The sequence below is a fragment of the Bos indicus x Bos taurus genome, chromosome 4, assembly GCF_003369695.1.
Source record: "Bos indicus x Bos taurus breed Angus x Brahman F1 hybrid chromosome 4, Bos_hybrid_MaternalHap_v2.0, whole genome shotgun sequence".
NCBI lineage: Eukaryota > Metazoa > Chordata > Mammalia > Artiodactyla > Bovidae > Bos > Bos indicus x Bos taurus.
In genome coordinates this window covers 41,741,844-41,768,880 of record NC_040079.1, presented here as the reverse complement: position 1 = coordinate 41,768,880, position 27,037 = coordinate 41,741,844, and the positions used below count along the sequence as shown (strand labels likewise).

Genomic DNA, 27,037 nt, shown 5'->3' with positions numbered 1-27,037 from the left:
CCCCAGCCCCATCTTTTCCCTTTGAATAAGCTCTGCTTTTATCCTAAAGCAGTTTTATGGGAAGTGCTTCTGAAAATGCTGTCCTAACAATGGGTCACTTGGTCTAAGAGAGAGGATAGTCTTTTACTAATGGACAGACCACTGTCTGAATTATCTGATTTACTTAAAAGCAAATGTTACAGACATAAATCAGGAAGATGATGCTTCTGTGGGGGTGGTAAATATATCCGGTGCCTGCCTGCATGCTAAGCTGCTTCAGTCATGTCCCACTCTTTTCAACCCTATGGACTGTGGCCTGCCAGGCTCCTCTGTCCATGGGATTCTCCAGGTAATACTGGTTGTCATGACCTCCTCCAGGGGATCTTCCTGACTCAGGGATCAAACCCATGTCTCTGGCACTGGCAGGTTTTTTTAACCACTAGCACCACCTGGGAAACCCAAATATATCCTATAGGCAGGTACATATGCAGAGGGAAAAGTTAGGCTTCCTACAGCAGCAATTCAGGACAGAGAAACATGGGGGAGAGGATATGATAGATGAAATCCACCAAAGTGACCCTAAACTCCCGCCTTTCAGAAGAAAAGCCACCTGGGTCTTTGCGATTAATTTACAGGCAGTGCACCTGTGTTAAGAACCAAAACTAAAACAACAAAACCCACAAACAAAAAGCAGAAGCAAAAAACTCAGAGATGTGTGGGGATTTTATTTGGTTTGGGGCTTTCTTTTCCCTGGCCCTGCCATGCAGCATGTGGGATCCTAGTTCTCCAACCAGAGTTCCATCCAGTGCTTCCTGTAGTAGAAGTGCAAAGCCTTAACCACTGGACTACCAGGGAAGTCCCCAGAAATTTATGTTTTTAATAAAGAGATATATAATCTTCAACACAGATTCAACCATTGAAGACATGTGCCAATAAAGTATAAAACATAAAATGGTGACTTCACATTTCAAAAGTTCCTGTACAATTGGGTTTTACCAACCTGAGCAGCACAATTTCATCTGCAGAGAAGAACATCTTCTTACATTACCTCCCAAAGTCGGATGGTTATTATTCTGACTTATAGCTAGGGGGAGAAAGGTCTATTTACTGCACATTCTTTTTAGGCATAGCACAAATAAGATACATGAGAGTGATGTGAAAGTTGCTCAGTTGTGTCCAACTCTTTGTGATCCTATGAACTGTAGCCTGGAATTCTCCAGGCAAGAATACTGGAATGGGTAGTGTCCCCTTCTCCAGGGGATCTTCCCAACCCAGGGATCAAACCCAGGTTTCCCACATTGCAAGTGGATTCTTTAACATCTGAGCCACCAGAAAAGCCCAAGAATACTGGAGTGGGTAGCCTATCCCTTCTCCAGGGGATCTTCCTGACCCAGGGATCAAACCAGGGTTTCTTGCATTGCAGGCAGATTCTCTACCAGCTGAGCTACCAGGGAAGCCCCAGAGTCATACACAAATCCACAGAAATAATTTCTAAATATGTATGTCTCTCTTATCCAGTTTATAATGACCAGAATCACTTTTTTTTTTTTTTTAAAGTATCAGTCAGTCCAATCTGACAACTGAATTTTAGCTGGGTCTCTGAATAGGAATAAGGTCTAATTTGGTGATAAAGAATGCAGAAAACATTCCACTAGAAAAATAAATCAAAGTAAAATCTAAGAGCTGATGACAAGTACAGAAGGGATGTATGGAATAGACTAACAAGATGAATATTCATTTTATTTTTAAGTATTTATTTTGGAGAGCAGTGGCAAGTAACACTTGGTGGATAAGTGGAAATCAACTATGAAAGGTCTCTGAACAAGATCCCACAGGTCAAAGGGAGGAGACAGCATTTCCTCTGCAAAGTAGTAGCATCATTGAGGTTCTGCCTAACAAAAGATCAACCTGAAATTGATCTGCCTGTTGAGGGGAAGCGGTGAAGAGACATGAGGAAGGAGATGAACAGAAATGCTCCTCTGATGATTCAGACATGAAGTAATTAAATCCTGCACAATAGCGGCAGCAATGAGAATGGAAAGGATGGAAAGTGAAATTCTGAAACAATCTCAATGGCATGCAGAAGGTGGTACTTCTTGCGTTTGGGGCTTAGCTCCAATGTGTTGACTTGGACATGGGTCAAGTATTACGGGTTAGGAGAATTACAATGTTATTATAAGGAGGTCATAAATTTGGCTTTAGACATATTAAACTTGAAGCGGTAAGAGGATTTCTCAGACGAAATGCCTTGAAATCTCAGTGGGATCATACTTAGGTCAGGACAATCCTGGGCTGGATTTGGCCACCACCAAAACAGAGGTGACTGTGGACTTTCATTGAGGGTAATGGTCCTGAAAGTACAGCCCCGGGAATTGAGGACACTGACCAATATTTTCAGCTCCCTGGCAGAAATATCTCTTAGAGCAGCGTGGATAAGCTGGATTACAAAACTGTGATCTGCAAGGGGGTAACTCTGAAGAAAACAGGGGAGTGAGAGGGGGCTTCTACCTGTAGCGTACCATCCCATTTCAGAAATGAAGCAAGAGCCACACCCTACCAGAGAACGTGTCTGCCTCCTCCAGTGCTGGAGGAATTGTTTCCCTGGGTCATCTGTTTTTACTGGCGCTCTTCCCTGAGTGCTCTTTTTGTACATCCTTTGGGAGATGAGGTTCCTCCCTATAGTTTACCCAGCTGAGGAACCATCATTACGCAGGTGAGCTCTAGCTTAGAGAAAAATCTAACTTGCTTGCAAAAAGCATTCCAAGCAGGTAAAAACATCATAAATATAATCTAAGCGTTGAGGATTAAGTATAGTATGGACATGAAGAAGCTATAATGAGGTGCGCATTCATTTTGGAAAGCAGTGGGAAGTAACACTGGGTGGATGAGTGGAATTCGGCTACGGGGGTTCTCTGAACCTGGTGTCACAGGTCACAGGGAGGGGACAGCAGTTCCTCAACAAGGGAGGGTAATCCAGCATGACCCTATGGGGCTTCCAAGGACAGGCAGACAGCCTCAATCCCCCATGTCCTCTACCTGCCTCTTCTTTGTAGAAAAGTTTTAGTCTCCCAAGACTCCCCTGAATCTCAAAAGGCTGTCTCAAGAGTTAATGATAAGAAAATGTGAATATGTAGAAACTTGTCAGAAACTGGTTACAATTTAGACTATCAACCAGCCACATAGCAGAGTCACTGAACTTCTAGTTCCATGAAAGATACAGATAAAGGTATGACACAACTCCCAAATTGTTTTTACAGAAAGCAGATCATCCCCCACCAGATGAAAGCTGCTGACCGCAATCATGTAGATGCAGGCTGGTTGAAACTGGAAGATGAGCAACGCTTGAAACTTTGCCTTGATGCCAACCAATCTGAGAATCGTGGGTGAGCTAGTCATGAACCCTGTAGCCCCCTCCCTTGGGCTCCGTTAAAACCCTTGTCTCCTAACCAGAAACTTGGAGATGGTTCTTAGGACATCAGTCCACCATTTCCCCAGGTTGCTGACCTCCTGAACAAAAAACTTTCCCCACCGACACTTTTCTCCCAAGTATTGGCCTTTGAATGGCAAGCAGCTGAATTGGGCTTCAGTATCGGCCTCATCTGGTTACAGGATCACCAAGGCTCAGGATGGGAGTCAGCATCTCTTAGGGAGAGGACAAGACCTTCAAGAACAAAACCCCTGCCAGTGACTGGAGAACCATATACAGCAACTCTAGGAAGCTACTTGTTCAAAGTAAGCCCCATCAGATAAGCCCCAGTACGTAAATACCAAAAAGGCATTAAAATCTGGCTGGAACAGGTATCTCAGCATGCCTAGTTAAGACTGGGACTCTTCTGATTCTGTCAGAACTCACACAGAACCAAGGAGAACAGACAGGAACATAGGCCCCTATATAAACATCATTTGGTAAACATCAGCCTGGATGGTTCTACTATTCAAAGTTGAATAAACTGAAAAAAAAAAAAAAAGTATAAAACAGGACATAAGAAGAGTAGGGCTATAAAGATCCAGAGAAAAGCATACTTTGAGAGGAGCAAACAACTTAGTAACTAAACAACAACAACAATGGCAGCAAATAAAAGGCAAGTCTAGGGTGCATTTTGGGGGCTTCCCTGACGGTTCAGAAGGTAAGGAATCTGCCTGTAATGTGGGAGACCCAAGTTCCACCCCTGGTGGGAAAGAGCCCCTGGAGAAGGGCATGAGAGCCCACTCCAGTATTCTTGCCTGGAGAATTCTATGGATAGATGCTACAATCCATGGGGTCACAAAGAGTCAGAGACCACTGAGCAATTAACACTTTCACTTTTCAGAGTGTATTTTGCATTTTGAATAAATGCCGTAAATGCACAAAATGCTTTTTGAGACAAGATGAGAAATGAGGTGAAAATGAACTTCAGTTTAGTTCAGACGCTCAGTCGTGTCCGACTCTGCGACCCCATGAATCGCAGCATGCCAGGCCTCCTTGTCCATCACCAACTCCTGGAGTTCACTCAAACTCACGTCCATAGAGTCAGTGATGCCATCCAGCCATCTCATCCTCTGTCGTCCCCTTCTCCTCCTGCCCCCAATCCCTCCCAGCATCAGAGTCTTTTCCAATGAGTCAACTCTTCGCATGAGGTGGCCAAAGTATTGGCATTTCAAATAAACTTAAGAAACTTAATTTCAAAGGAAACTTAAAATTCAGAGATAAGAAGAAAGTGAATGAAATCCAAGTTAAAACAACAAAAATATAGTCGGAAAAACTAAAAGTCAATAATAGAAATATGCAAACTTCCTTAGCAGTCCAGGGTTTAAGACTTCATATTTCAAATGCAGGGGCTGTGGGTTTGATCCCTGGTAGAGGAACTAAGATTCAAAGTGCTACGTGGCAAGGCCAAAAAATAAATGTATAAAATAAAAAGGGAGTAAGGACTATAATAGTAATAATAGAAATAGAAATACAGTATTCTGGAAATTCAAATTAGAGATGTAGAAAAGAAATAAAAAGCTCTCTAAGAAAACAAAAAAGTGTTAGTCACTCAGTTGTGTCTGGCCCTTTGCGACCCCATGGACTACAGCCCGCCAGGCTCCTCTGTCCATGGGATTCTCCAGGCAAGAATACTGGAGAGGGTAGCCATTCCCTTCTCCAGGGGATCTTCCTAACTCACGGAAACAAAAGAGAGGGTCAAAAGAAAAAGCAATGCACGAGAAGATGATAACCGTATACAGTTCACCTTAGGGAAAGAAGTATCTGTTTATCACAGAAGGATTTCTGGTCAAAGACATTGACCAAAACAAGCCACTAATGGTGGCTTAGCAAAGAGACAAGCTTCTGTTTCCCTCCTGTAACAAGAAGTATAGAAATGACAGATCTGGGCTGGATAGGGCAGCTACCCTACCAGGAACTCAGACTCTTTTAGCCCTTGCTCTACCATCTTTAGTGTGTCACTTTCTTCCCCAGCTTAAAATATGGCTGCTGGCACTCCAGCCATCATAACTGCATTCCAGATTGAATATGGAGGAAGAAGAGAGCAAATGCAGCATGCCAGATGAGTCAGCTCCCCTTAAAGAGCTTTCCGAGAAGCCCCCACCCAATGACTTCCAAATATATCTCACTGGCCTCAAGTATGACATATGACTACCTTTTGCAATGAAGACTGGGAAATAGAGCTTTTAAACTGAGACCATTCCAAAATTAAATCAGAGTTCTATGAGTAAGAAAAAAGGAGAGAGGAGATACTGGTTGACAAATAGCAGCCTATAACAAAATTCCTGAGATAAATGACAAAGGAGCAGAGCCAAGTCACAAAAATATACAGATGAAAATTGTCCTGTGCTGACTTCTTACACAAATCAGAAGATTTTGACATGTTTCCAGTAAAGTCCAATCAAAACAATAGCAATAGAAAACCTACATTTCTAAGTATCTCGATAAAATGTTCTAATTCTATTTTTTTAATCCTAAAAGTATACAAGCAAGAATTTTTTTAAATATATCTACAAAGAATTTAAATTTAGGCTATCCTCAAACTTATCGATGATCTTCAAAAGTAAACGATCACAAAATAATATCAAGAGTCTTGAGGCAAAAATTATACAAAAATGATAGTTACAGTCCAAAACCTATTTATGAAAGAAAGTAAGAGAAAAATATCCCCCAGAAATCAGAAAATAGCCACTTTAAAACCTTGCTTAAACATATTTTCCTTCCAAATCTATGAATAAGAAACTCATTCTTTTCATATTTAAGAATACATTTATTCTAGATAGACCTAGGGGTTATCATATGAAATGAAATCAGTCAGACCTAGAGGTTATCATAACAAGTGAAAGACAAATACGATATCACTTATATGTGGACTCTAAAATGATATAAATGAACTTATTTACAAAACAGAAACAGACTCACAGCATAGAAAACAAACTATGGTTACCAGAGGGGAAAGGGGGTGGGAGAGGAATAATTTAGGAGTTTGGGATTAGCAGATACAGACTACTATCTATAAAACAGATAAACAGGACAGATATCCCTGTACTCACAGCACAGGGAACTGTATTCAATATCTTGTAATAAACTATACGGGAAAAGAATATGAAAAAGAATATGTGTGTGTGTGTGTGTGTATATGAATAAGTTTACTGTAAAATTTCAGAATGGGAAACATGGGCTATAACAGACCATAATTTGAGTGAGCTTGAACAGTGGGTAAAGAATAAGTGCAGGAGACACAGGAGACTTGGGTTCAATTCCTGGGTTGAGAAGGTATCCTTGAAAAGGAAATGGCAACCCACTCCAATATTCTTGCCTGGAAAATCCTAGGGGCAGAGGAGCCTGGCGGCTACAGTCCCTGGGGTCACAAAGAGTCGGACATGACTGAGCACTCACTCGCTTATTGAACACAGTAGAGAAGACTTGCAACCAGTTATGTTTTCCAAAGGCAGACAGAGCAGAACCCTCTCCCCTACATGTAACAGTGTATGGGCCATGTTGAGAATTCTTAGAACAAATCTGGGCTCAGCAGGAAAGGGTGACTGGCTTAGAATTACTAACATGACAAGACAGAAATAAACAAGTTAGCTTTTTATCCAAGACAGCATAAAGAGAATAGCAAAAGAGACTCACAAATATTAAAAATAATTATATAAAAATAATTAACTCACATTATTAAAAATACATACACAGATGAAAACATTAGCTATAAAAAAGTGCTAAATTAAAATGAATGCCACCACTAGTTCTTGGGTTAAAAAATAAAATAGACAAATTTCTAACCAATCTTATTTTTAAAACAGAATGAGGAACAGAGGGAGAGAAGAGAAAGAGAGAAGGGTGAGAGAGGGAGGGAGAGAAATATAAAATTTAAGAAACCCAAAGGAAATAAGACCATAGATAAGCAGGCAACTTAAAACTTACCAAAGAATAATAGACAATGGTTTGAATTTTGGCAAACAGACCATTTGTTAGGAAAAGAACTTATTTATCTCAAGTGGAAGTAGAAACTCTAATTGTAACCAAGCAGGACCCTATGAGATTTTCCCGGAATGGACCTCACCCCCAGTGTCCTCCATTTGCCACTTCTCTGTAGAAGAACTTTATCTTCCTAGGCCACCCCTAGATTTCAAAGGGTAACTTTAATCAGAGAAATGAGAAAATGCATAAAGAAAGGAAACCAGTCAAGTAAGACAAAATAATAACTGTTCAGCCATTAAACAAAGACAAAGATTTTAGTTCCTCCTCAGAGGCTCAGGGTTCCTCCTCAGAAATGGCAAGGACCTAACAGAAGCAGAAGATATTAAGAAGAGATGGCAAGAATACACAGAAGAACTATACAAAAAAGGTCTTAATGACCCAGATAACCATGATGGTGTGATCACTCACCTAGAGCCAGACATCCTGGAATGTGAAGTCAAGTGGGCTTTAGGAAGCATCACTACAAACAAAGCTAGTGGAGATGATGGAATTCGAGCTGAGCTATTTCAAATCCTAAAAGATGATGCTGTGCAAGTGCTGCACTCAATATGCCAGCATATTTGGAAAACTCAGCAGTGGCCACAGGACTGGAAAAGGTCAGTTTTCATTCCAATCTCAAAGAAAGGCAATGCCAAAGAATGTTCAAAGTACTGTAAAATTGTGCTCATTTCACATACTAGCAAAGTAATGCTCAAAATCCTTCAAGCTAGGCTCCAACAGTATATGAACCAAGAACTTCCAGATGTACAAGCTAGATTTAGAAAAGGCAGAGGAACAAGAGATCAAATTGCCAACATCTGTTGGATCACAGAAAAAGCAAGGGAATTAAAAAAAAAATCTACTTCTGCTTCATTGACTACACTAAAGCCTTTGACTGTGTAGATCACGAGAAACTGTAGAAAATTCTTAAAGAGATGGGAATATCGGTCCACATTATCTGTCCCCTTTATGCAGGACAAAAAAGCAACAGTTAGAACCGGACATGGAACAATGCACTGGTTCAAAATTGGGAAAGGAGTATGTCAAGGCTGTATACTGTTACCCTGCTTATCTAACTTCTATGTGGAGTACATCATGCAAAATGCCAGGCTGAATGCCTCACAAGCTGGAATCAAGACTGCAGAGAGAAATATCACAACCTCAGATATGCAGATGACAGCATCCTATGGCAGAAAGCAAAGAAGAATTAAAAAGCCTCTTGATGAGGGTGAAATAGGAGAGTGAAAAGCTGACTTAAAACTCAACATTCCAAAAACTAAGATAATGGCATACAGTCCCATCACTCCATGGCAAATACATGGGGAAAAAAGTGGAAATACTGGCAGAGTTTATTTTCTTGGGGTCCAAAATCACTGCAGATGGTGACTGCAGCCATGAAATTAAAAGATGCTTACTCCTTGGAAGAAAAGCTATGACAAACCTAGGTAGCATATTAAAAAGCAGAGACATCACCTTGCTGACAAAGGTCCATCTAGTCAAAGCTATGGTTTTTCCAGTAGTCATGTATGGTTGTGAGAGTTGCACTATAAAGAATGCTGAGTGCCAAAAAATTGATGCTTTTTAATTGTGGTGATGGAGAAGACCTTTAAGAATCCCTTGGACAGCAATGAGATCCAACCAGTCAATCCTAAAGGAAATCAACCCTGAATGTTCACTGGAAGGACTGATACTGAAGCTAAAGTTCCAATTCTTTGGCCACCTGATGGAAGAGCCAACTTATTGGGAAAGACCTTAATGCTGGGGAAAATGAGGGCAGGAAAAGCGGGGACGACAGAGGATGAGATGGTTGGATAGCATTACTGACTCAATGGATATGAGATTGGGCCAACTCCACGAGACAGTGAAGGACAGGGAAACCTGGCGTGCTGCAGTCCATGGAGTTGCAAAGAGTCAGACGTGACTTAGCAACTGAACAACAACATGGGCTACAGATAATATTCGGAGCCATGTCCTTTGGGCTGTTTTGCAGATACTGAAATCCCCACCAGGTGGAAAAAGTTAACTGAATGCTTCCACAGGCAAGTAGACCCCAGACCTGTTGGAAGCAGAGGGCCGAAGATGCTGACTTCCAATTAGCTCACCACCAACCAATCAGAATACCCACAGGCTGATCATACACCACCCCTCCCCCAACTTTGTCTTTAAAAACTTATCCATGAAAGCCTTGGGGAGTCTAGGCCTTTTAAACTCTAGCTATCTGTACTCTTTGCTTGCTACCCTGCAATAAGCCCTGCACTTCCCTTCACCACAACCCGGCTGTCAGTTGATTGGCTTTACTGTGCACAGGCAAGCAGATCCCAGCTTGGTTCAGTAACATAAATAGTGCAACAGCCATGAGTTGAATGAATTAACTTATCAGACTGACCCCAAAAACGGCCTAAAGCCCACGAGATTTACAGATAAAGCTTTCTGAATTCTAGGTAATAATAATCCTGACATCATATACATTTTTCAAGGGAACTTAACAGTTTCCTGATTCACTTTCATAAATTTCAAATACATAGTATAATAAAGGTGCAAACTAATCCCATTCATTCATCTATATGTAGTTATATATATAGTTTACTGTGTATATATATATATATATAATACAGTAAATATATTTATTACATGTATGTATATATAAAACTGAGCATACTGAATCAGTGCAGAATTCAAAAATAATAAACAATGTTTGAGTTTAGTGCATTTGAAGACCATAAAAATAGTTTAATTACTAGGAAACCTATTAATGTAATTGATCATTTCATTAGGTTAAAGGAGAAAACATACTGGTTAATTCAGCAAATTCCCCCTTTAATTCAATGTTTATAACATAATTCTAAACTAGGAATAGAGTAACACTAACTTTTTTTTTAAACTGAAATAAACAGCCTCTACAATAGTGGAAAACTAAATCCAATCTAATTAAGGACAAGGGCAAGATCTCCTTTTACCACTATTACTTCATATTGCTCTGCTGCTGCTGCTAAGTCACTTCAGTCGTGTCTGACTCTGTGCGACCCCATAGACAGCAACCCACCAGGCTCCCCCGTCCCTGGGATTCTCCAGGCAAGAACACCGGAGTGGGTTGCCATTTCCTTCTCCAATACATGAAAGTGAAAAGTGAAAGTGAAGTCGCTCAGTCGTGTCCGACTCTTAGCGAAACCATGGACTGCAGCCTACCAGGCTCCTCCGCCCATGGGATTTTCCAGGCAAGAGTACTGGAGTGGGGTGCCATTGCTGTTTTAGCCAATTTTATAAACACAGCCAGAGAGAAAGAAAGGAAAGAAGGGATGGAGGGAAGAAAGGGTAGAAACTTAAGACATGTAACCATTCAATTTCTTGTTAGAAATAACATATTATACAGAGTGAAGTAAGCCAGAAAGAAAAACACCAATACAATATACTAACGAATATATATGGAATTTAGAAAGATGGTAACAATAACCCTGTATACGAGACAGCAAAAGAGACACTGATGTATAGAACAGTCTTTTGGACTCTGTGGGAGAGGGAGAGGGTGGGAAGATTTGGGAGAATGGCATTGAAACATGTATAATATCATGTTTCACAAAACGAGTCACCAGTCCAGGTCCGATGCATGATACTGGACGCTTGGGGCTGGTGCACTGGGACGACCCAGAGGGATGGTACGGGGAGGGAGGAGGGAGGAGGGTTCAGGATGGGGAACACATGTATACCTGTGGCAGATTCATGTTGATATATGGCAAAACCAATACAATACTGTAAAGTTAAAAAAAAAAAAAAAAAAGGAATAACATAAAAGCTCCCCCTGGCCAAAATTGGGTTAATTTGAACATCAAAAAGAATCACAACTGTAATTGATTATATCACACTGAGTCAATAAAAATCTATAAGGACACAGTTCAGTTCAGTTCAGTCATTCAGTCATGTCCGAGTCTTTGCTACCCCATGTACTGCAGCATGCCAGGCTTCCCTGTCCATCACCAACTCCAGGAGTTTACTCAAACTCATGTCCATTGAGTCGGTGATGCCATTCAACCATCTCATCCTCTGTCATCCCCTTATCCTCCTGCCTTCAATCTTTCCCAGCATCAGGGTCTTTTCCAGTGAGTCAGTTCTTTGCATCAGCTGGCCAAAGTATTGGAATTTCAGCTTCAGCATCAGTCCTTCCAATGAATATTCAGGACTGATTTGCTTTAGGATGGACTGGTTGGATCTCCTTGCAGTCAAAGGGACTCTGGTGTCCAGTCCAATGGTTAGGACTCTGTCCTTTCACTGCCAACATCCCAGGAGTCAGGGAACTATAACCCTGCAAGCCAAACAGCAAAAAAAAAAAAAAAAAAAGCATAATAGATATATACCTGGAGTACTACAGAGATTATTATATAGCTGATTAAAATAACATAGAAATAGAATATTAAAAGTTGTATATCAAGAAAATGCATGTTGTTAAACAAGAAATTGTGTTTCTAGTGTGATTTTAATTTTATAACATATATATGCATTCAAATACACTAAAAAGCCAATGGTTATTTTATCTGGTCATTGCAAATTGTTGTTACTTTATCCTTTGCACATGTTTTTTTTTCAGATTATCTATCTGGTATAATCATTTTCATATAGATCAAGGGTCAACAAACATTCTTAAAGGGCCAGTTAGTAAATATTTTAGACTTTTCAGGTCTTATGGTCTTTGTCTCCACTATTTGGCTCTGCTGTAGAGAAAACAACCATAGAGAACATGTAAATGATGGCTGTGACTGTGTTCTAATAAAAAACTGTTCAAAAACTGGAGGCAAGTCAGCCCTAGTCTGTAGACTCTTGCTTTAGATAATGATACATACGTGCTGTATTTAAAAGAAAACAAAAATTTTAAGTGGTATAGCCAAAAATTGAGAAAAGATGAATTTTCCTAGTGGTGGGTGGGGATGCAGAAGGTGACGAAGGCTTGCACAGTGTTTTATGGATAGGAGAGAACAGAGCCATTAGAGGGGAAGATAGAAAGGAATCCCTTGGTGGAAGAAGGAATCGAACTGATGGGGTTTTATTTGAAAAAGAAAGACTGAGGGCAAACTATATACACATAACTTTCATCTCACTGGATTTGCCCTGAAAGCTTTTGGCCCATTTCCCAGGGCATACTGAGGCAGTGGGTGGCTCCCAGGATGACTGCAAAGCCAGTTAGAGAACAACCTTGGAGCTTATCACCAAGGAGCCATGGAAACTGCCAGTACCCCCGGCCACTATCCAGCATCCCAACACAGGACTCAGTGACTCTACTCAGTGGCACCCTGGCACACTAATACCTCACTCCTCTTAAAAAATTCTGAGTTAACAGAAAATTTTTATTATTGAACCAAAATTCCCTACCCACTAGTTTTTGTTCCAGACTTGGAACAAGTACCTCTGCCACCTTTCAGATTTTAAGTATTTGAAGCCATGATCATGGTCCTTTCCTTCCATCTTAGTAATCCACAAAGCACAGTTTTCCTAGATCAGAAGTTACAAACTAGATATTTACAGTTTTGCCTGGTTGAGCCCACTGAGTATTATAAAATCATTAGATTGAATTAGTGAAAAAAGAATCCTAAAATTATAGAATTTCTCTTAAATATCGAGTATTTTGGTTTTCTTGGAAAAATCAGATGAACTAGCAACACTGGATCACCATCCCAGTGTCAACACTAGCTTGAAGCTGACTAACGACCAGCACTGTAACCAAGCAGGATCCTTTGGGGTCTTCCCTCTTATTCTCTGCTTTAGCTCTTCTCTGAAGTACTATAGAATAGATAACAGTATCTGATGCATATTTCCTGAGTTGTTTTGCAGATATGAAAACCCCCCACCAAATAGAAGCTTCAGGATGGACTGGTTGGGTCCCCTTGCAGTCCAAGGGACTCTCAAGAGTCTTCTCCAACACCACAGTTCAAAAGCATCAATTCTTTGGCTCTCAGCTTTCTATATAGTCCAACTCTCATATCCATACATGACTACTGGAAAAACCATAGCCTTGACTAGATGGACCCTTGTTGGCAAAGTAATGTCTCTGCTTTTTAATATGCTGTCTAGGTTGGTCATAACTTTTCTTCCAAGGAGCAAGCATCTTTTAATTGCATGGCTGGAGTCACCATCTGCACTGATTTTGGAGCCCAAAGGAAATTAGTCCTGAATGTACATTGGAAGGACTGATGTTGAAGCTGAAACTCCAATACTTTGGCCATCTGATGCGAACAGCTGACTCGTTTGAAAAGATCCTGATGCTGGGAAAGATTGAAGGCAGGAGGAGAAGGAGACCACAGAGTATGAGGTGGTTGGATGGCATCACCGACTCAATGGACATGAATTTGAGTAAACTCCAGGAGCTGGTGATGGACAGGGAGGCCTGGTGTGCTGCAGTCCATGGGGTCGCAAAGAGTCGGACACGATTGAGCGACTGAACTGAACTGAACTATTAATAGTGGATGATAATGAGCACATAGCCCCAGGCTTCCTGGAGCCTAAGAACCAATAATGTTAACCTCTCCCACACCACCCTGTTCCATCACCATCAGCCAATCAGAGAACTGTGCACAAGCTGACCACCTACCTTGTGATCCCCTTCCCACACGTGGCTTTTAAAAATGCCTTGCAGAAACACTTTGGGGAGCATGGGGCTTTTTAGGGCATGGCCCTGCAGTAAACCTTTCTCTGCTGCAAACTCCAACATTTGTTTGTTTGGCCTCACTGTGCATTGGGCACAAGAACTTGCCCTAGCAGCATTGGTTTCCAGTACAGTCCCCTTACCTGCCTCCGACTCTGAAACCCACATCTGCCTGCACCCCAAAGATATCCACGTTTCATGCCCTGCCCTAAAAGAGCTAGCAAAGGAGCTACAGAGCACTGAGCCAGGAGCCCAGAGACAGCTTCCCACCCCAGGTTTAACAACTGTGACACTGGGAGATGATGGTTTTGTCACATGGAATATTAGGGGGTTAAGTGGGATGTGGCTGAGGTTCCTTCCCCAGCCAGCATTCTATGAATCTATAAATGGCTTAGCTAATTTTCAAATCTCACTGAGCTCATTGCCTGAAAAATGCCTGAAGTCATGAGTTGAACCTGCTAATAGCACTTTGGAAAAAAAAATAGATTTGAAAAATAAAATATCTGGATCCCTCAAAAGCCATTTGCAAATTCATAACAAGATGAGCCAAATGTAAAAAACAAAGTCATTCACCCTCTTTCGCCTCTAAAATGAAATTTCAAAGGTGAGAATTCTAACAATGAAGAAAAACTTCCTACCCTAAAGCTTAATGTTTCTATAAAAATTGCCCATCAATGACATTATTCAGTAGAGATAAATGAACCCTGGAAAAAGAGAGGGGTTCTGACCACACAACTACAGTGAAAGTGAGTTTGACCCTTCTTCAACCCAATTCCTACCCTCCCCAATCACTCCCATACCTAGAGATACCAATGTTGGTTTTATTGCTGTTGCTGTTGAGTTACTAAGTTGAGTTTGACTTTGTGACCCCAAGGACTGTGGGCAGCTAGGCTCCTCTGTCCATGGGATTCTCCAGGCAAGAATACTGGAGTAGGTTGCCATTTCCTTCTCCCAGGGATTTTCCCTACCCAGCTATCGAACCCGAGGTTCCTTCATTGGCAGGTGAATGCTTTACCCCTGAGCCACCCGGGATAGATTTATTTCTCTTGCCATAAATCCTTAACTTTATCTAGCTGAGAAGATTCATTCAATGCTTTTTCCAAGAAACTAAAAAATATGCTAGGTTAGCATGATCTATATCATTTAACCTGGAGCAAGACACAGATCTCTAGAAAGAAGGGTTTGGCCTTTGGTCTTCTTGCCTCCTCTCTCCTCTTGACCAGAATTCCACCCCATCTGAAGAGCTATGGCATCACTCTTTCACAGCATAAGGCAGGCAAGCAGGCTGGGGCCTGATGTCCAGGGTAGTCTGTGAATTTCAGACACTTTTGTGCACCAAGCCAGGCCATTCACTTCACCTGCTCTTGGGAGCCTCTGTGTCCTGAGCAGGTGGTGAGTCTGATTTAAAAAAAAAAAAAATAGTGCTTCTTGCTCTAGAAGATTCTCTGGATCAGTGGAAAAATTTTTGTGGCAAAACCTCAAGTCAGGAGGAGCATGTTCGTATAGCAGTGAGTTCTCACGTAAGACTTAGTGCCTTGACCCTAAGGTGCCTAAGATCTAGGATAGTAACATTCAATTTTGATAAAATTAAGCTTAATTGAAGAATATCACAGTAAGTAAGTTCTAAGTCCCTGACAAGGGTGACGTCTGTTTAATGAACAGGAAGCAACACTATAAATTTGAGGACCTCACTCTAAGAATGTGGCTGTGTATCTATTCACCATAGTAACCCAGTCCCCACCCAACTGCAGGGTGTGTAATACATTCTCCATTAAGAGTGTGAAAAATAAAATTACCACTCTTAAAGGGCACGACTTTTTCAGTTTGTCTCTCAAACTAGATGTTTCTCCACTGCAGGGACTTAACTCTGCTTTGTCTTTTGCACATTTTCATCCTAAGCTGTAAGCAGATTTATGTCTGGATAGAGAAAGCTCACACAACATAAAGACTTGTCATAAAATAGAAACTCAAATGTCTTCTGAGGGAATAAGTAATTGAAAATTACTTGAAAACAGTTAACAAGATTTTAAAATATATATGCATATATTTCTATATCTTAAATATATTTCTATGTACTTGAATATAGAAATGTGCATATACATACATACAATGAATTTTTAAATTTTGGTTTGTGGTCCAACAGTCCCTTGGTCAAATTTCTCGTCAGAAGCCTGAACGCCTCCTTAACACTCACTATGCATATGGTGATATTTTTTCCTCTATTCTGGGAAAAAGAGGAAAATAACAATTTGTGATCTTCAACTATTTCTCTCAAGGATGTCACATCATGATGTGAATGCATGTTTCTAAGAAAAATAAATTTTACTCGCTTGCAACAAAAGGGTGGCAAATGCTCGCAAAGTTCCTGTGGCAATACCTCACCAAAAATTGTGCTTGGTTGCCGTTGAAAGTTCAGTAAAGATGGGAGCAGCATCACCAATAGGACCCCTGTTTAAATTAGGAGTGGATAACTTCACTGCCAATTACTTCTCTCATTGGAGTGGTTCTGTAACAGAGAACCTCTCATTGTTTCAAGCAGACACCAGGTTTAAGCAAGATCCCCAAGAGTAGCCCACCAAAGTCAAGAGTCCATATTTGCTCAGGTATCTACATTTGCAAAATGAACGGATCACATAAGCAGAAAGAGAACCCAGTGTAGGAACATATACATGTTGTCTTCTGAGCAGTTACTGCGTTCTGCTTCTGAGCACTGTTCTTGGCACTTAGGAGAATCAGCAAACAAAGCAGATAGAAATTCCTCTCCCGTGAAGTTCACCTCTCCCATCTTTCTGTCAATACTTACCGTTGTGACACACAGTTCATGGATGTGCACATTGTGCGTAATGCCACTCTAGAAGCAATAAAATACAGACCGGGCTTCCTGATGGCTCAGGGGTGCAGAGTCTGCCTGCCAATGCAGGAGATACCTGGTTTGATCCCTGATCTGGGAGGATCCCACATGCCTGGAGCAGCTAAACAACTACTGAGCCTGTGCTCTGGGTCCCGGGAGTCACAACTACACGGCTACTTACCACAACCACTGAAGTCTGAGTGCCCTAGAGCCTATGCTACCCAACAAGAAAAACCACTTCAATGAGAACCTTGCTCACTGCAACTAGAGAAAAGTCCTTGAAGCAAGGAAGACCCAGCACAGCCAGAAATAAATAAATAAAATTATAAAAATAAATAAAAGACAGACCTTCTCACATCATTCATTTAACATTCAGTATGGTACCTCCAGTGGCCAATACTGGAAAAATGTCAAAACAAGGATACAAAAATAAGGGTGACACAGTCCTTAACCTTGAGGAGTCATCTTTTAGTAGGGAGGCTGAAAGGTAGGAGCATTAGTAACACACGTACAATGATGCTCATTACACAGAAGCTCAGTGGGGGAGAGTCATATCTATTGAGAAATGGAGTGATGGCTTCTGTTACAAGCTGAGATTTAGGATAGATCTTAAAAATGGGCAGATTTATAGAAGGGTAGAGAATCTAAGAGTAGAAAAAGTATGTATGGAAAAAGTACATGATTATAGGAAAGCACAGAGCATGTTTGGAGAAATGGGGGAAAAAGTCCATTGTTTCCCCCAAGGGGTATATCAGGCATAGAGCAGGCCACAGCCCATAGACCAATGAGGCTAGCCTGGGTAGCTGGTTCTTTGTTGCATAGAATTTGGCAGCTTGCAGGGTTTTGAACACAGGAGTAACAGGCTCACACTGAAGATGACAAAGTCACGTGGCCCAGAGAAGACAGAGACGGGAGGGCAGAGAGCAGTTTTATAAAGTCCTGGCAACAACAGGAACAACGCAGAAGGGACCTTGTGAACAACACAGATTCAACAATAACTGAGTGACCTCCAGCTGCTTGTTTGGATGCTGAGGAGGAAGCAAAGACAAGTTGGAGCTCGGTCAGAGAGTGCCAGCCAGGATAAATGACACGGAGACCCCATGCCAACCAGATGCCCAGTAATAAAGCCCCCAGCCCCCACCTTGAAGAGTGAGGGAAACAGGGAAAGAAAAGGAGTGTTCTCAGAGGATCCAGACACCTAAGAATACCATCCAAACTCCAACCCAGTGGATCATAAAGAGATTTGTATCCTATAAAGAGTGCCCACTATGTTCCAGGCATGGTTCCAGGCACCGGCAAAGAGATGGGTCCTTGATCTAAGTTCATAAGTTAGAAGGGGAGGTGGACAGTAGACACATAAGTTAAGAAAACATGTAAACAAAGCAGGTGGTCCTAAGGGGTGTAAGAATAGAGGGCAAGTTGATGGAAGAGAGCACAGTGTAAACAGATGGTCAGGGAAAGCCTTGTGGAAAGTCTGCTGTTTCATTAACACAGGGGGCAAGCTTAGGGAACTGGGAGACATCTCCCAGGTTGAACGAACAGCATGTGAGATGAGAATGTGCCCCACATATTCTAGGAAGAATGAGGAGATTGGGGACTGGGACCCGATGTACAGGATAAGAAGGGAGTGAGGCAGGAGTGGGAGGCCAAGAAGTGAAAGTGAAAGTCACTCAGTTGTGTCTGACTCTTCGCAAGCCCATGGACTATACATACAGTCCATGGAATTCCCTAGGCCAGAATACGGGAGTGAGTAGCCTTTCCCTCCTCTAGGGGATGTTCCCAACCCAGGGATCGAACCCAGGTCTCCCACATTGCAGGTGGATTCTTTACCAGCTGAGCCACAAGGGAAGTCCACAAATACTGGAGTGGGTAGCCTATCCCTTCTTCAGCAGATCTTCCCGACCCAGGAATTGAACCAGTGTCTCCTGCGTTGCAGGCAGATTCTTTACCAACGGAGCTATCAGGGAAGCTAAGAAAGGGGTCTGAATTTCATTGCAAGCAGGGGGACTGTAGGCAAAGAAATACAGTAACTCCCCTACATACAATTGAGATCCACTCCAAGAGTGCATTTGTAAGTCCAATTTGTTCGAAAGTCCAACAAAGTTAGCCTAGGCACTCAGTTAACACAACTGGCTGTACAGTACATCACTGCTGCTTTTATGCTTGCTGCCGGACATCCCGAGCTTGAAATAAAGATACTGTACTCTAGAGGATACTGTACAGTGAAGTACATAAAAGCACAACCACATGTAGAGGATGTATGCACGTAACAATGTACGCCAGACACGTTAACTAACTTACGTAATTGAACATGTGAACACATGTTTGCATCTTTGAGAGTATCTAACTTGAAGGTTCATATGCAGGGGACTTACTGAAACAGGATTTGTAATTGCTGTGTGTTGTGCTTACGCTACATGCCAGCACCTAAAACAATGACTGACACCTAGCAGATATTTAGTCAGTATCACGTGGACTGCTGTAAGAGAAGAGATTTGGACAAGAAATGCAGGAAACTGGTTAGTGGTCAAGTGCAAAAGGCAAGTGATCATGGTAGATTAGATAGGAGTGGTGGTGCTGGATGGAGCAGGCGAAGCAAAGAAGAGTGACTTGCTGAAAGCTAGACTGGGATGAGAGAGAAAGAGAAACCGGGGACTCAAAGGCATTTGGCCTGAGCAACTGGAAAGACAGTTGTCCCTCACAGAGATCACTCCCAGGGCAGGGAGGGTGGAAGCAGGTTTGGGGCGTGAAAATCCAGAGTTGTGTTTTGCACCTGTAGATTTAACTTTTGTGTGGCATTCAAGGGGTGGTGCTGCTGGTGGCATACGTAAGTCTGGCATTCTGGGAATGAGTCAGGATGGGGGAATAAACGAGATCATCAACAAGAAGGCAGTGTTGAGACTGAAGGAAGGAACACATAGGTAAGAAGAGACCTGACAGCCAGGCCCTTCCTGGAGAAGTCCATCACGTAGGGTCAAAAATCAGTACATCAGCAGGGATAAAAACTCAGGGGCCATCAAGAGAGCCTAAGAAAGCAGACCCAAGGAGACAGTAAAAACAAAAAACAAAAAACACCAGGAGAATCCAGCATCCTAGAAGCCAGGAGCATGAGAAAGAGGGAATGGTCCTGGGTGTGAGATGTTGTTGGGAGATCAGAACACTGGGATGGAGAACTGACCACACAGGAGTACAGGGCAAAGAGCACTGGTGATCATCATGGGAAGAGCAGAAGGAAGGGGACAGAAGCCTGGATGGGATGCTGTCGAGAGAGGCCAAGAGAGAGATGAGGCCAGGGCACCAGAGAGCCTCAAAGGAACTGACAGTGCTCTGCTGCATGGCGGGTATTTGTTTTTGATTCATCATCTACATATGTGCTAAACGTGTCATTTGTCTGAATCAAACATTATACATTAAAATATGTTTTTACAGGCTAAGACAGAGAAACCCAGTGTAGAAAACTTTTTCAAGCTGTGTTACAGAAGAGGAAAGAGACCATCCATGGCGGGGAGTATGGAGTCTGTATGGAGGAAGGACCTATAAAATGTAATATGTTAACAGCACACTTGTGTGCCAACTGCGTCTGTAACTATTGTCCCCTCTACCTGCAGGTGCTATGTCTGCTTGTGGACAGAGGCGGCACCGAGGGCTGGGGTGGGGAGAAAATGCCAGCAAAACCCTCAATTATTTTTTTTCTCAACTTTGAAAAACTCACTTCGACAAAAGTGTGATCGGAAGAGAAGGGGAAGTTTGTTCATTAAGTAGTTTTAAGTTCGAATGGCAACGGTGGATTTCTTTGGTGGTCCAGGGGCTAAGACTCTGCACTCCCAACGCAGGGGGCCCAGGTTCAGTCCCAGGCTGGAGAACTAGATCCCACAGGCAGGATCTGAGTCTGCACGTCACAACTAAAGATCCCATGTGCCGCAATGAAAATCAAAGATCCCGCGGCAACTAAGACCTGGAGCAGCCAAGTAAATAAATATAAATATTTTAAACAGTTTTGATGGCAAAGGGCATTAGGGATAACAGTAAGGAAAAATAAAAGTCCTTTTAAGGATACAAACCTATTGATTGTGTCCTGCAGCTCTTTGGCTGATCAGTGGATTACAGGAAGGAAGATGACAAATGGCTGGTGGGTCCATTAGCTCTGGTCCTGACAGTAAGCAAGCCAGGTCTAATGTATCTCCCCACGGTTTTTCCCTTTAACCTGAATCTCTGAGTTCCAATATGTAGGACTGAGATTTCTGTTTCTGAAACTGCTGTGACTTAAACCCCCAAAAGCAAAAGCAGGAAACGTTTGTGCAAGTTAAATGGGTGTCAATTTAAGGACAAAGTGATTGAATTACAATCCCTGGCCGTGGATGTGAATTTTAGTCTTTTTTTTTTTTTTTTTTCCTTTCACACTCATGATATTTCCCTGACATCTGTGCAATACAAATAGATCTAGAAAGTGTGAAAGGGAAAATCTGCTCTACTAAATATATAAAAGGGACCCCGCATGAAGTCTCCATGATAGCATTCGTCATCACAGGCCCAGATGGCGTCCTTTCCCAGATCTCCCCACCTTCCCCCACCCCCAATATCAGTTTAAGTTCCATCCACTGAATTTGCCCCAAAATACTGCAATGCAATAGATGCCTGATAACACCAGGAGAGCCCATGTGTACCATGGACTCTCATTTTTCAGTCCTCTTTGTGCATCAAACTTGGGGCCAATAAATCAGGAAAAGCATCCTGTGAGCAGCGCACATCACTTACTGCCATGGAATCCAGATGCTTCCTCCAGTGACCTGGGAGCTCAGTGGTCCCTGTGACGTCTTGCCAATGAGTTGATGACATTACTGTCATCCCACGTTGGCTGCTTATCATTTTCCCTACAGTTCTCAATTCACAGAACATGACAGCCACTTACCAATACCCACACGACCAAACATTATGGGATGAGATATATATTGGTTTGGCCAAAAAGTTTGTTTGTGTTTTCCCATACCATCTTGCAGGAAAACCCAAACTTTTTGGCCAAACCAATAAATCTCCTATCTAGGACTTGGTTTCTTCAAGTATTTAAGGAGGCTTTAAGACACAAATGTCGGTGGTCAGAAAGTCTGTGAGACATAAATGTGTACCATAAGCAAAATCAGCAGGCGAGCTGGTTTGCCTCTATCTATCCTTGCATCTTCACTTGAGAAGCAACGCTCATGAAAAATGAAAAGGCTGAGACAAGGAGGAAAGTTATGAGGCTCTGACACCTGTATTTGGTGGGGTAGAGTGGGAGTGGGTGGGCAGTGCTTCTACAGGCATGTTTTATGGATGTGACAGGACATCAGTGTAGTTAAAAAGAAGAGGCAAAAACAAACAAAAGAGCAAAATGAGAAGCAGATAGAAATGGAAAGGTACATTGTTATGAATCTTAGGAAATACTTTTGAGTGTAAGAGTTACTCAGCTGGAAGACACACTCAATGACCAAACTAAAAATGCTTCATAGTAGCTCTTGGAACCTTTGACCATTAATCCCTAAAACTCTAAACATCTGACCCACTGCCCTCCTCACTGGGATCAGAAACTGCCACAAACTTTTCCCTTCAATATAGTAAATTCAGTTTTACAAATAAGAAAGAATTACTGTATTTACAGAGAACAGTAACAGAGAACTTAAAGGGATTATTAGATCCCAGAGACTGACCCACATGGCCTTAAGTATCTCTACTCTCTATATTGCGAAGTTAAATTCTCATTAATATTTTTCACCCTTCAACTGGTAAAATCGCATAAACCAAGAAAAACAATCACAGAATCATGCCGTTAATCCTTTGGGACTACTTGCTTCAACTCCCTCGTTTTGAGGAAGAAGAAACTTAACCTCAGAGAGGAAAAGTGATTTGATAAACACACCCCTGAACATTTCACACTGTGTTCTCTACAAGTCCTTGAACAGCAAACATACCCAGGACTGGATTATAGAAATGGTACGTGGGCACTGAAATTCCGGATTTCCTAACCATAACCTGTGCTGTTTTCTAGGACGGACAGGAAGGAAGTGATGGGAGAGAAGCAGGGGTCTCTTTGTTGGGAGATCCCATCAGGGTGAGAGGGGCAGGAAAGAGGGTTGTCTGTGGGCTAACTGCTGGCTTGTTTCAGAAGCTCAGCTGATGGTGGTTAAAAGTGATTTGAACAAACAATGGGTCTGGTCAGTGGTTTCCCCTGGATGAGTCTGTCATCCTAGCAAGCTCTGGGTGGTGAGACCAAGAGGTGGAGAGAAGGAGGGCTGAGGGATGCTCCCCTTTCTAAGTGCAGGTAAGGGCGCACAGAGTGCTTGTACTGGACATGTTTCCTTCTAAGGCCACAGCTAGAAAGGGCAGTGATCACCTCGATTTTCTCAACATGGACAATCCAGGTCATCCAAGTGAAAAATAAAGAACCCAAACCTCCAGGATCTGAACTTGCAGTCTACATGGGTGGGGCTGGAGCCTCTCTCTGCCTGGATTTGAGTCCCAGATCACTGGTTCCCTTCAGCATCTTACATAACCTCTGATTTGCCTATCTGACTCATGAAGGGAAGAATTCCCACCTACCTCCTGCCTAAACAAGTAGAGGGCTTTTTTTTCTGATCTGAGGTCCACAGTCAATATTCCTGAGAACACACCATGTTCGGGGCAAAGTCTGAGGTGTTAGAGAGATGAGACAAAAGAAGCTAACAATGCCCTTGTCCTCAAGGAGTGAGACTGGGGGACTGCGCCCATTCACAACTCAGGTAACTGCAATATGATAAGTGCTGCCTTAGCGGCATGGACGAAAAGGCTGTGGGAAAACAAGACGGGCAGTGATTCATTATGCTTGGCAGGTATTATTATTCCAGGATGTTATTTTGATTGTAACTTAAAAAAAAAAAAAGAGCACACTACTGGGGAAAATTGTGTGGATCAGCATAAATCAATAACCAAATACCTCAACAATCCCTAAACTGTAAAAATTACTATAAGAATTTGAAAACACTTTGCTTGCCTGTTTAAAATAATTGTTGCCTTATTTTTATAACAGGCAACAGTCCTAATAAGTTTTATGAGCAATACCAAATACTATTGGGGAAAGTAAGTGGCAGGCTACTAACAATTGCTATGTAGAATTAAACAGTTATCCTGAGTCTTTCATTAAGAGCAAACAAACAAAATCAATCACCGGAAATCAGCTACAAAAGACAGGGCGGGAATTGCTAATTAAGCCACAACAAGGAGAAAAGTCTGTTATCCAGTTAATCCAACATTCTACTCTATCCCCCATCCCTATTAAATCTCTTGATGTAGTGGACAGAAAATGACCTGTTTGAGTCTTTGGCTAATTTCTTTTATGGGAAATTTCTTTTATGGGGTTAAAAACAATGCAGGTGTAAAAATAAACCATAAATTCTATCATCAATCCCTGGTGCATATAGTTTGGGGCTATAATTAGCCTTGCTAAATTTAGTAACTTTTCTTACTTCTCCACCATTATCACACAATACTGGAACTGGATAGAAGGACAGAAATCAGCTAGTCCAACTTACATTACAGATAAGGAAGGAGATGCCTAAGACTTGCCTTCCCGTGATCACATCTGGCCTTTTAGCATTTCCCATAATAACAGTAATACTGATGCAAGTACCATAGTAGGTAAATCTTAAAGCAGTCTTTGAAAACACCCATCTTTCAAAGCCAGAAGTGTGAAAGGAACCAAGTGATGCTACATACACACATCACAGCAGCTGCAGTCCCTCAACACTGATGCGGTGATAGGCTGTTTCAGCTCAGGATGTGGTCTCCTTATCCAGTCAATAACGTCACAATCTGAACAAACTTAGGCAATTTGCCTCTATGAAATAACTACCCCAGACAAAAACAGCAGTCATTCCACAGAGCTGCCAACTTGTACTAGCCTGGGATCCCAGAATTAGTCAGAACACAGTTTATTAAGCATAAACTCTGAAGTCCAATATGCCTGTAGGTAGGTCTAGGAATTAAAACAGTGCTATATTGTCCCAATGCCACACTCCGGAGGAGGCAGCAAGCAGAGGAAGGGGGCAACAGGGAATTCTACACATTATATTTCTCTACCAAACAGGCACACACACCATACCAGGGTAGACATGTGGACTCTAATCCCTTCTTAGTGGAAAACACACATTTTCAAAATGAATCCCCAATCTAGAACGAATTACCGTAATAGCCACAGCCGGAGCGAGTCCGCTGAGGAGAAACGCAGATCTGGCCACCTGCTTTGAGACGCCTTGGACCACGACACTGCCGGGGTCTTTAAAGGCTGGCCTTTTCGGGTAGGGCATCTGCCCTCCTAAATCGCCTTAAGATTCCAGGAAAAGAGAGAAGATGCCTCTCTCAGTCTTTGAACTATGCTGCTCTTCCTGTATCCATTTCTGCTGAACACAGCCTTATCTTTTCAAAGAGAAAAAAAGATAAAAACAAGAGGAGAATTGCACCACTGCAGATCCCAAGAGAAGTAAGCACAAAACTACAGCAACGTCAAATAATATCTTCAGCAACTAGGAAAATCCCCACATGCTGTCTGGTGTCAGCCCAATGCAGACTGGGGTGCGCTGTGCCCGGAATCACAGGAAGCCGGGCAGCTCTGCAGCCTGTGTCCCTGCCAGCTCCCCCCACGCGCTGAAATTCGCCAGGAAGAACTTATGATGCCCAGCTTCTGTATGCAAGACAGGCAGGCAGACCACGCACCCAACACTCCGCGACTCGGCCAAGGGGCCGCGACATCAAAAAGGCAGAGCCATCAGAAGGCACGGGAGGCACGGGGGTTTGAGCCCTCGGATTTTGCTGCATTGTCACGAACTAGGAATGTAGGGGTAGGAGCAACTGCACCTCCAGCCAAAAATGGACCGGACGCGTTTTTCCCGGCGGCGCCCTCCCCGCCCGTGTGCAGGTCGCAATACGGTAGGCGACATGACGGGCTGCTCCCGCTAAAACTCGGGTGGCAGGCCAGGCAGAGCAGCCTGGGACAGGGAGGCGCTGAAGCAGCACCCACATCGCGCATCCTCCCCGCCTGCCACCACCCAGGGGAGCAAGGGCCGCACCTGCCACGCTCCCCCTGAGCGAGCACGAGCAAGCGCTTGCGGGGCTGCAGGCGCTCACTGGCTAACCCTGGGCATTGCTTGGGACACAATTGTCTAAAAGGGAGCCCGAGGCAAACCCAAATCCAGAGCTCTAGTTCATAAGGGGTGGGTGTGGGCTGGTAACGGGGATTACGTAGGTCTCTCCGCCCCCTCCCCTGATACCTCCTCACCACTGGGAGGGCGCCGGGGGCCGGGGGAGGCGCCACGAACCCGCTTGGGGGCCTCTTTGTTTCTCTCTGTGCCCTGCAGGAGGGCCCGGTGTGCCAGTTGTACCCAAACCGGGGTCGTCACCCGGGGATGCCTGCCCGGCCCGGGTGGCGGCGCTCCCCAGGCTGACAATTGAACCTCGCGGGAGAAGCAAGAGGGTGGGGAGGAGGGTGGATCCCAGACCCTGGGGAGGGAGGGCGCGCTGACGGGGCCTCCGGAGCCGCTGGGAAGCCACCCAGAGGAGGGCGGGGGAAGGGGCGGTAGGCAGAGTCCCCGCCCGGAGCCCGCTTACCTTGGCAGCTCCGGCCTGGGCACAGATCATGCTCCCATCCGCGCGCAGGTTAGAGACGGGGGGCGCTCGTGCCCTGCATGGTGCGCCGGACCCCGGGGACCTGCCGGAGGTGATGACCGTGGCACCCACCCGCTCTCGTAACGCTCTGGGTGCCGGGGGAGAGCGGCGGCCACCGCCGCGGTGGAGGGGCGCGTGCGATTTGATGAGTGTGTGCGCTAGGAGAGGGCCCGCTGGGTCAGAGACGCACTGGATTCCTGCTCCAACAACCGCGCCTCATGCGCGGTAACGCAGCGCACTTCATCGCTTTATCCTCCCGCCCGCATCCCCTCCCTCCCTGCCTGTTCCTCTGTGGGTACCAGACTCCGGAACCAACCACAAGCCGGGCTTGCTCTCATTAACGCTGCCCCGCCCTGCAGCCTCCGCGCACCCCTCTCCCCCGCCCCTGCCGTAAATATATATTGATTCTTGTTACCGCCGGCCCCATCCTTCCAACACTCGGCACGCGTACTGGGCATATCCAGCCCCAACCCTTTTGTGTGTG

The 27,037-nt window shown here is 43.5% G+C and overlaps 1 protein-coding gene across 6 annotated transcripts in view; it reads right to left on the bottom strand.

Moving 5' to 3' along the window:
• The window catches only part of HECW1 (HECT, C2 and WW domain containing E3 ubiquitin protein ligase 1), a 481,203-nt gene extending 454,377 nt beyond the window's left edge, over nucleotides 1-26,826 (bottom strand). For 2 of the 6 annotated variants that reach the window (XM_027539204.1, XM_027539202.1), the window contains exon 1: nucleotides 26,497-26,826. Coding sequence is in view for 4 of the 6 variants with exons in the window: in XM_027539202.1 (XP_027395003.1) it covers nucleotides 26,497-26,526 (30 nt within the window). In the remaining 2 variants the exon portion in view is untranslated. Of the gene's footprint in view, nucleotides 1-25,076; nucleotides 25,875-25,958; nucleotides 26,058-26,496 lie in introns of those variants that run through there. The other 4 variants (XM_027539200.1, XM_027539199.1, XM_027539198.1 and 1 more) reach the window with 4 other exon arrangements.
• Nucleotides 26,827-27,037: the final 211 nt, after the last annotated feature.